The sequence below is a fragment of the Macrobrachium nipponense genome, chromosome 48 (assembly GCF_015104395.2).
Source record: "Macrobrachium nipponense isolate FS-2020 chromosome 48, ASM1510439v2, whole genome shotgun sequence".
Classification (NCBI taxonomy): Eukaryota; Metazoa; Arthropoda; class Malacostraca; order Decapoda; family Palaemonidae; genus Macrobrachium; species Macrobrachium nipponense.
In genome coordinates this window covers 5,976,999-5,987,395 of record NC_087223.1, presented here as the reverse complement: position 1 = coordinate 5,987,395, position 10,397 = coordinate 5,976,999, and the positions used below count along the sequence as shown (strand labels likewise).

The 10,397-nt window shown below is 52.5% G+C and overlaps 2 protein-coding genes across 2 annotated transcripts; both read right to left on the bottom strand.

The window, feature by feature from the left end:
- Positions 1-5,746: 5,746 nt before the first annotated feature.
- Positions 5,747-9,037, bottom strand: LOC135204988 (basic proline-rich protein-like). Its single transcript, XM_064235216.1, has 4 exons — positions 8,882-9,037; positions 8,203-8,761; positions 6,753-7,678; positions 5,747-6,586 (listed from the first exon to the last, which is right to left on the bottom strand). Exons 1-4 carry the CDS (start codon positions 9,035-9,037, stop codon positions 5,747-5,749), a joined length of 2,481 nt encoding a protein of 826 aa, XP_064091286.1.
- Positions 9,038-9,184: 147 nt separating this feature from the next.
- LOC135204987 (basic proline-rich protein-like) lies at positions 9,185-9,604 on the bottom strand. The gene has a single exon (XM_064235215.1). The coding sequence runs from the start codon at positions 9,602-9,604 to the stop codon at positions 9,185-9,187; it is 420 nt and encodes a 139-aa protein (XP_064091285.1).
- Between the last annotated feature and the right edge of the window lie 793 nt (positions 9,605-10,397).

Genomic DNA, 10,397 nt, shown 5'->3' with positions numbered 1-10,397 from the left:
ACGGTGGTATAACCCCCCCCCCTTACGACTTAGGCATGAGGCGTTTACTCTCCTGATCCTGGCTGCCCTTTTTCGGATCTTGTTTACATGCTTCCTTCTCTTTGACCGGGTCCCGCCAGCATTGCAAAGCAAAAAAATAGTAATGTATCTCTATATCAGGGTTGTAACAGTAGCTATATGCAGTATGTATGCTATATTTTTTTTTTAGTTTTAGACAGCAGAGGTAGTGTTGGAATTGTTTAACAACGAAATTCTGAAATGTCACCCTTGGGAAGATCCGGTCAGGACGACGTAAACAGAGCGTAGAAAACAACTATTATTCGATTTTAAGTTGAAATAGGCATTTTCTGATAATTCACAGAACGTTCAAAAAGTTGTCATTTATCTCCTGTTTTATTAATCACTGACTTCTCATTTTGCCTTAACATGAAAACAGTGTGTTTGTGTGTAACACACTCGATCGGTGGCCGAGGCAAAACATCCTGTTACAATTCTTTACAGTATACATGGGATTTCTGAATGACGAGTCCAGCGCAAATTCATTTTAATAACACTACCAGAAAGTAATCTATCATTTTATATTTTACTGTAAACGATTTATCATCACATAATAATATAGAAGCTTCACTTGTATGTGTGTTTACACCTATGGCATTTCAACAGAAGTCTTTCGGTTTCGGTTGTTTTGTGTGTCATCCGCCCGACGTCGGTGACGAAGCAAACTTTCATTATAAAGAGACTCCTATTTTACAACTATTAACGTCAGTAACTTTACTTAATAGTGTATGAAAGAGGTGAAGATACTTTCTACTTATATAATATCAGCAGATTGATCTGAGAACGTAAACTGATGGGATTTTATATACCAGATGGTTTGTTGAGAGTCTTCAAGACCAAGTAATTTCGCTTAAGTTCCTGCAGCAATTTTACAACTGAAGGATACGGGTATGGTAGAAATCAATTAATTTATATTTTACTGGACATCAGTTGCCTTGTGAATGAAAAGGTATTGGTAGATCTATATAACTATTTCGCGGCGAGCTAGACTATGGTAGTTGACGTTTTTCTATGCAGTTTTACCTCCTATTCGTTTCGGGAACAAATGATCAGTGTGAGGCTACTGAAACCCTATAGACTATATCCCAAAATTATTGCGGACTACAACGGATATTGGTCATTTGGTATAGGTATTTTAGGTGGGTGAAAATACAAGAGCGAAATAGGCATACAAGGAGGTATTCTAACATTGGCGTGGCAACCTGTAGTATTTGTAGGTTCTGATTCTGAAAAGGGTAAACTTTTTTGGGTTGGGGGGTGGGGAAAGCGATACAAGGATATGTTTTAAATGGTCCACGATACTTTAATAAAGTGCAGCGTGCACTAGCTAAGTAAGGACCTGGTAATTTAGGCTTATGTTAGTGGTCTACCAGGCTATGACCTGATACCTAAGGTTAGGTAGGTTAAAGGTAAGGTAGATTCCCAGGCAATAATTTCTAATGTTAAGTTCCCAAAGTCATCCGGTTAAGTTGCAGTCCAGGAGGTGGCAAAAAAGGTCTGGCTATGTAAGGCTTTCTGTGCCTTTGGCCTTTGACTTGGTTATATTGGGTTGCAACCCTGTTATTTTAATTCACAGTTCCATAAATTAGAGTAGTTTGGGGGGACGCTCATGAGAGTGAATTCCTCCGGCATCCTAGATGGGATCCCCTGATAGGTGAAGTAAGTCAATGATTTTTAACCCACCCAAATACCCGGCTTTAAACGTAAAAGGGGGTTTGGGGGTTGTATTATATAGAAAAAAACATGCATTTTGGCCAAGCCCGACGTGCTAGATATAAGGCGTTTTTTTCAATTCATTCAAATGCAAATTTCCTCGTAAATTGTAGCACAGTAATACCTTGATAAAAGAGACAGTCTTCACAGTAATACCTGGATAAAAGTACTTTCACCACAGTAAAACCTGGATAAAAGGGAGAGACAGCATATTAATACCTGGACAGTCACCACATTAATACCTGGTTAAAGGTGACAGACAGCACAGTAATACCTGGATAAAAGGGAGTCTCACCACAGTACACTGGATAGACGGGACAGTCACTACAATAATACCTGGATCAAACAAGGACGTTACCAACAGTAATACCTGGATAAAAGGGAACAGTAATACCTGTCAGTTCACCCCCACAACTGTTAGAAGGGTGAACGTCCACGTGTAAAAAGTAGAACTGTCAGTGGGACCATCGCTCATTTGCCAGAAGAGTGACACAACTCAAAAAATGTGTTTTGAGCTATTGATACCAGCAGATACCCTGTTCTTTATTCCATATTGTGGTAAAAAACTTCTTATTTGTATTTGTCATTAAAACAGCTTAGCAAAAAAATCGTCTAAATATAAATGGACAAAGTATAGAGAATTCCAACTTTAGATTGTTCCGCCCGAAATATGGCAAATGAGCGAATATATACTCATATCCCAAATTTGATCCTCATTTAACTTTGATGTTAAAATTGGTGATATAAGTGAATTATCATCAAGTCTGACGATTTGGTTTGTTTCTTCATTTATTTAATGAATAGAACTCGGTATTAAGAATATTTTTTATTTTTGGTTATTATTATCATCATCATTATTATTATTATTAATATTATTATTATTATTATTATTATTATTATTATTATTATTATTATTATTATTATCATCATTATTATTATTATTATTTGTCAATTGTGTAAGTAAATCCCTATGTAGTATTCTTGCTTAAGATTTGCATAATCTCCTGTCCAATTACCCTTTTTGGACATATTTCGGTACTAGCTATGATTTATTTTTCCCGTGATGCAGTTGAGTCATCTAGGAGTTGATTATTATTTCGACGGAACAGATAAATTGATAAGAAGAGTGACATTTTCTCCTTCGGTTCTAAGTCAAATGGACAATTTCCCCACGGTCTGGACCTTAAAGGGGATCTTCTGGTTGCATTTCAGATATTCCATATGTAGTATTATTCCATTTAAGTACCCCAGTAAAAGTTTTTTGGAAAGGGGCGTTTTCTTATTTTTTACAGTTCAAGCTCGACCGCCTCTGGCCCGAAGACCATGGGCGCAGCCATTTATGTGGGGCTCATATGTTATGCGTGACGTCATGTCGCGGTATGCTCAGACAAGCGGAACTATTTCGCCTGTGTGTGTCCATGGATTGTGTAGACAGCACGTCTACACAATTCATGGACACACACACACACACGTTTAGAAAACTTCCGTTCACCCCATCACACCACGCACATTTCGATTGACAAGAATAAATTTCAATTCAAATGCATACAAGTGGAGGCACCATAGTATAGATAGTGGTAAATAGCTGTCGGTATCGTGGTCTGTTCAGAGGGAACCGACCTTCAATTCACGTTGATCATTTCCACTCATAGCTGTGGCCACCACTATTTCCTATTAGGAGACAAGGGTTCCTGAATAAGAGATGTCGAAAAAAGAAGAAAAACTAAGCGGCCACTGTTTGTAATCCTGAAAAACATCATTAACAACTGTCACCACTCTCTCTCTCTCACTCTCTCTCTCTTGGTAATGTTGCAACATCACGTATATTACACACACGCGCACATACTTGCGCATGCGCAGTATGCTTTCGCCCCCACTCGTTGTGGGGTGTCTGTCAGGGGGTAACTACCCACTAAAATGTCTGTCATTACCACCGCAGTACTCTAGGATGTGCAGTGCTATTGTAGTATAAATTTTACTTGGTATCTCCAAAGTTTGATGCAGTTCCTGTCTCCCCCTCCCCCACCCTCCCCACTGTTGTGGGGTGTCTGTCAGGAGGTAACTACCCACTGAAATGTCTGTCATTACCACCGCAGTACTCTAGGATGTGCAGTACTATTGTAGTACAAAGTTTACTTGGTATCTCCAATGTTGGATGCAAATCCTGTCTCCCCCTCCCCACTCGTTGTGGGGCGTCTGTCAGGGGGAACCTACCTTCCAAAATGTCTGTCACTGGTCATTCTATAATCAGTAGAGTCTGCAGATATATTATATATTAGTTTCATCTGGTATCTCATATATTGGATCTAGACCCAAAATCTAACAAGCAATTAGTGGTGCTTGTTAAGTAAGCCACCTATATATTCTCGGCAGACGGTACAGTTTCACAGTTTTACAAGTCTACTCCCTAAACTACCACTAGGGGGTTACAGTCCGGTATCTCGTTTCGCTTTGATCTCAATGGTCCGGGCTGCCGCTCTATACGTCGAGAGGATAAAGGAAGTGATTGCACAGTTGGCAGAGACAAACTGCTTGCTTGAGAGACTCGAGAAACTCCTATGACAGAAGGAGAAAGACATGCAGCTAAAGATGGCATAAGTGGTGCGGATGGCGAAGACATCCAAGAACAAAAAGACGCGACCGAAAAGCGGGAATCTTAGAGGAAAGACCTCGAGTTGAGGTTCCAGCGCCTGCAGAGGGAAGTGGAAGACCTCTGGAAGGAAAAGTGTGGACACCAGTGTGAAGCTGAGGAGGTGGAACTCAAGAGGAATGAGCTGGCATTGCCTTCTAGAGGAAGGAAATTGTCGCCTGGAGTCGCTGGAGAGGAAGGCCTGTGTCCAGGGCGAACGGAACGACCAGCTGGAAGATGAGGTTCGACAGCTGCGAGGAGCGAAGGAGAAATTGGTGTGCGACCTGAAGAACCTTCATGAGAAATAAAGATCCCTAAAGGAGGACAACTGGAAACTGCAGAAGCAGCTGTCCATCTTCAAGGAATGGCGCTATGAAGACTGCGCTGGCCTCAGGAAGACGGATCAGATATGAAAATTTTGTTGCATGGAAACTTTGATGTATTATGTAATAAGTTTGCTTTGTTAATCCATGAGTAAATTGAACTAGAACAGAAATAAATATGTTAAAATGTTCTCTTAGTTTTTATGATTCCTGGAAATGAAAGGAAAGGGGAGGATTATAAAAATGGTAAAGAAAATGAAGGGATTTGTAGAGGTGCCAGGAGAAGAACCAGGCTTCAGAAAAGCCCCTGGAGAATTGAGAGTATTAAGAAGGATTAGTGGAGGTGCGGGTGATGTCCGCCACAGGTCCCGGGACGGGCGGGCGTTATCCTCTACAGGTGGGAAAGGTCCGCTAAGTGTCCCAGGACAGGCGGGCCGTTCCCGCCATGGGTCACAGGACGGGCGGGCGATGTCCGCCATGTGTCCCGTAACGAGAGGGCTGGGCCCGTTGCGAGTCCCAGGATGGGCAGGCTTTGTCCGCCATGTGTCCCTGGACAGGCAGGCCAGGCGGGCTGGGCCCGCCGCAGGTCCTGGGATGTCCATCTCGTGTCTCGGGACGCGCGGGCTGGGCCCGCTGAGGCTCCCGGGACGGGAGGGTGATGTCTGCTACATTTCCCGGGACGGGTGGGCAATGTCCACCTCGTTTTCTGGGACGGGCGGGCTGGGCCTGCTGAGGCTCCCGGTATGTGTGGGCGATGTCCGCCACATGTCCCATGATGGACGGGCCCCTCCCGCCGAGGGTTTATGGACAGTCAGGTGATATCCTCTACATGTCCCGGGACAGGCGTGCCGAGGCCGCCGCGGGTCCCGGGATGGGCGGGCGATGACCGCCAAGTGTATCGGGACGGGTGGGCCGTGTCGGCCACGGGTCCTGCGACTGGCGGGCCTTGTCTGCCGCGGGTCCTGGGACGGACGGGAGATGTCCGCCACGTGTCCCAGGACAGGCAGGCTGGGGCCGCCACGGATCATGTGACGGGCAGGCGATGTCCATCTCCTGTCCCAGGACAGGCGGGCTGGGCCTGCCAGGGCTCCAGGGATGGTTGGGCATGGACGGGTGGGCCGGGCCCTCCATGGGTTCCAAGACAGGCGGGCAATGTCCGCCAGGTGTCCTGGGACGGGCGGGCTGGGTCTGCCGTGGGTCTGGGGAAGGGCAGGCGATGTTCGCCACGTGTCCTTGGGCGGACTGGACGGGTGGGCAATGTCCTCCACATGTCCTGTGATGGGAGGGCTGGGCCCACCGGGGGTCCCGGGATGGGCGGGCAATGTCCTCTATGTGTCTGGGACGGGTGGGCCGGGGACGCCGCTGGTCCTGGGATGGGAGGGCTGCGGCCACCACGGGTCTTGGGACGGGGTGGGGGGGGGGGGGGGGTGGGGGGGGGGGTGGCGATGACCGCCGCGTATATTGGGACAGGCGGGCCGTGTCCGCCGCTGGGTCCTGAGGTGGGCGAACCGGGCCCGCTGCTGGTACCGGGACGGGCAGGCGATATCCGCCACATGTCTCGGGATAGAATGGGTTTCCAGACTTGGTGGGTTTTGGGGAGGGTTTCCAAACTGGGTGGGTTCCCAGAATGGGTTTCCAGACTAGGTGGGTTCATGAGTTGGGTTTCCAGATTAGGCGGGTTTTTGGGTGGGTTTCCAGACTGGGTGGTTCCCAGAATGGGTTTCCAGACTGGGTGGGTTCCCAGAATGGGTTTCCATACTAGGTGGGTTTTGGGATGGGTTTCAAGACTGGGTGGGTTCCCAGAATGGTTTTCCAGACTAGGCGGCTTTTTGGGGTGGGTTTCCAGACTGGGTTGGTTCCCAGGCTAGGTGGGTTTGCAGACTAAGTGGGTTCCCAGAATGTGTCTCTAGACTAGCTGGGTTTTGGGGTGGGTTTCCAGACTGGGTGGGTTCCCAGAAAGGTTTTCCAGAATAGGTGGGTTTTTGGCGTGGGTTTTATAGATTAGGTGGGTTTTAGGGATGGTAGCTGGCCCTCCGCGGGTTCTGGGATAGGATGGCTGGGCCTGCCACGGGTCCCGGACCGGGCGGGGGGCGATGTCCACCACGTATCCCCAGGACGGGCGGCGACGGTTCTGCTACGTGTCCCGGGATAAGCGGGATGGGCGGACGATGTCTGTCACATGACCTGGGATGGGCGGGATGGGGGGACGATATCCGCCATGTGTCCCAGGATTGGTGGGCATTGTCAGGCAGGTGTCCCAGGACGGGAGGGCCTGGCCCGGGCTGCTGCGGTCCCGGATGGGAGGATGTTGTCCGCCACGTGTCACGGGACGGGCGGGCTGGGACCGCCACTGGTACTGGGACTGGCGGGCGATGTCCGCCACGTGTTATGGTACGGGTGGCCCGGGCCCGCCGCGGGTCTGATGACGGGCCTGCGATGTCCGCCACGTGTCCCGGGACGGGCGGGCCAGGGCCGATGCAGAACCTGGGACGGGTGGGCAATGTCCGTCTAGTGTCCTGGGACGGGCGCGCTGGGCCCGCCGAGGCTCCCAGGACAGTTGGGTGATGTCCGCTACATTTCCCGGGACGGGTGGGCAATGTCCACCTTGTGTTCTGGGATGGGTGGGCTGGGCCTGCTGGGGATCCTGGGATGGGTGGGTGATGTCCACCACGTGTCCCATGACGGACGGGCCGAGGCCGCCGCGGGTCCTGGGACAGGCGGGCGATGACCGCCACGTGTATCGGGATGGGTGGGCCGTGTGGGCCGCGGGTCCCCCGACTGGCGGGCCTTGTCCGCCACGGGTCCTGGGATGGGCGGGCGATGTCTGCCACGTGTCTCGGGATGGGTGGGCCGTGCCCGCCCTTGGTCCCGGGTCGGGGTGGGTTTCCAGACTGGGTGGGTTCCCAGAATGGGTTTTCCAGACTAAGTGGGTTTTTTTGAGGTGGGTTTCCAGACTCTGTGGTTTTCCAGAATGGGTTTCCAGATTAGGTGGGTTTTTGGGATGGGTTTTCAGACTGGGTGGGTTTCCAGGCTAGGTGGGTTTCCAGAATGGGTTTCTAGACTAGGTGGGTTTTTGCAGTGGGTTTCCAGACTGGGGGGTTCCCAGAATGGGTTTCCACTCTAGTTGGCTTTTTGGGGTAGGTTTCCAGACTGGGTGGGTTCCCTGAATGGGTTTCCAGACTAGGTGGGTTTTTGGGTAGGTTTCCAGACTGGCTGGGTTCCCAGAATGGGTTTCCAGACTAGTTGGGTTTTTGGGGTGAGTTTCGAGACTGGGTTGGTTCCCAGGCTAGGTGGGTATCCAGACTAGGTGGTTTCTTAGAATGGTTTTCTAGACTAGATGGGTTCTTAGGGCGGGTTTCTAGGGACGGTTGGGCTGGGACCGCCACTTTTCCTGGGATGGGAGGGCTGGCCTTTCGTGGGTCCTGGGCACGGGCGGGCGATGTCCGCCACTTTTTCCCGGGATGGGCGGGTCGGGCCTACCACGGGTCCAAGGACGGGCAGGCCGAGGGGACCTGCGGGCTATGTCCTCCACGTGTCCCTGGATGGGCGGGCCGGGCATGCCGCGGTACCTAGGACAGGTGTGCGATGTCCGCCACTTGACCCGTGACTTGCGGGCGGCTGGGCCTGCCGCGAGTAAGGGGATGGGCAGGCGATGTCTGCCACGTATCCCGTGATGGGCGGGCCAGGCTTGCTGCGGGTCCCGGGACGGGCTGGCGATGTTTCTTTTACGTGTCCCGGGGTGGGCAGGCGATGACCGGCACTTGTACCGGGACGGGTGGGCTGTATACACTGCGTGTTCCGGGACGGGCGGGCGATGTCCACCACGTGTCCCTGGACAGGAGGGCAAGGCCCGCCGCCGGTCCCAGGATGGGCAATCGATGTCCGCCCACATGTTTTGGGATGGGTGGGCCGGGCCGCCCGTCATGGGTCGGGGTGGGTTTCCAGACTGTGTGGGTTCCCAGAATGAGTTTCCAGATATGGTGGGTTCTTGGGATGGGTTTCCAGTCTGGTGGGTTCTCAGGCTAGGTGGCTTTCCAGACTAGGTGGGTATTGAGAATGGGTTTCCAGACTGGGTGGGTTCCCAGAATGGGTTTCTAAAGTAGGTGGGTTTTGGGGTGGGTTTCCAGACTGGGTGGGTTCCCAGAATGGGTTTCCAGACTAAGCGGCTTCTTGGTGTGGGTTTCCAGACTGGGGGTGTTCCCAGAATGGGTTTCCAGACTGGTTTGGTTCCCAGAATGAGTTTCCAGACTGGGTGAGTTCCTAGAATGGGTTTCCAGACTGGGTTGGTTCCCAGGTTAGGTGGGTTTCCAGACATGGTGGGTTCCCAGAATGGGTTTCCAGACTGGGTGGGTTCCCAGGTTAGGTGGGTTTCCAGACTAGGTGGGTTTCATAGAATGGTTATCCAGACTAAATGGGTTTTTGGTGTTGGTTTCCAGACTTGATGGGTTCCCAGATTGGTTTGCTAGACTAGGTGGATGTTTGGGCTGGGTTTCCCGGGACGGGCGGGCTGGGCCCGACGTGACTCCTGGGATGGGCGGGTGATGTTCGCCATGTTTCCAGGGACGGGAGGGCTGGCCCTGTGCGGGTTCCAGGACAGGCAGGCAATGTCCGCCACATTTCCCGGGACGGGCGGGCCGGGCCCGCCGCGTGTCCAGGGACAGGTGGGCGATGTCTGCCACCTGTCACGGGCTGGGCAGGCCGAGGGTACAGGCGGGCGATGTCCTCCAGGTGTCCCAGGACAGGCAGGCCGGTCCTGCCGCGGGTCTCGGGACTGGTGGGCGATCTCCGCCACGTGTCCAGGGATGGGTGGGATGGGCGTACGATATCCGTCATGTGTCCCAGGACGGGTGGGCCGAGGCAATGGGCGGGCGATGTCTGCCATGTGTCCTCGGATGAGCGGGATGGGCGAATGATGTCCGCCACGTGTCCAGGTATTGGCGGGCGTTGTCCACCACGTGTAACAGGGCTGGTGGGCTGGGACCGCCACTGGTCCCAGGACGGGCGGGCGATGTCCGCCACGTGTTACGGTATGGGCGGGCTGGGCTCGCCGCGGGTCCCATGATGGGCCTGCGATGTATGCCACGTGTCACGGGACGGGACAGGTGGGCTGGGGCCCCCGCAGATGGGTGGGCGATGTCTGTCTTGTGTCCTGGGATGGGCGGGCTGTGCGCGCCGGGGCTCCCGGGATGGGTGGGCGATGTCCACCAAATTTCCTGGGATGGGCGGGCAATGTCCACCTCGTGTCCTGGGATGGGTGGGCTGTCCCAACGGGGCTCCTGGGACGGGTGGGCGATGTCTGCCACGTGTCCTGTGATGATCGGGCCAGGCCCTCCAAGGGTCCCAGGACGGGCGGGTAATGTCCTCTATGTGTCACGGGACAGGTGGGCCGGGGCCGCCGCAGGTCCGAAGACGGGCGGGCGATGACCACCACGTGTATCGGGACGCGCGGGCTGTGTCAGCCGCAGTTCCCTGGAAGTGCGGGCTGGGCCCGCCGCGGGTCCCAGGACAAGCAGGCGATGTCTGCCATGTGTCTAGGGATATGCCGACTGGGCCCACAGTGGGTCCCAGGTCGGGATGGGTTTCCATTCTGGGTGGGATCCCAGAATGGGTTTCCAGACTAGATGGGTTTTTTTGGGTGGGTTTCCAGACTGGTGGTTTCCCAGACTAGGTGGGTT

Coding starts and splice junctions, on each gene's coding strand:
- LOC135204988 (XM_064235216.1), bottom strand. CDS start 9,037: ATGTCTGGAAACCCACCTAACCTGGGAACCAACCCAGTCTGGAAACCC. Junction 8,762..8,881: donor CCACACCAAGAAGCCGCTTA/GTCTGGAAACCC, acceptor ATACCCACCTAG/TCTGGAAAGCCACCTAGCCT. Junction 7,679..8,202: donor TGCCCGTCCTTGGACCCGTG/GTAGGCCCGACC, acceptor GGAAAACCACAG/AGTCTGGAAACCCACCTCAA.
- LOC135204987 (XM_064235215.1), bottom strand. CDS start 9,604: ATGGCAGACATCGCCCGCCCATTGCCTCGGCCCACCCGTCCTGGGACA.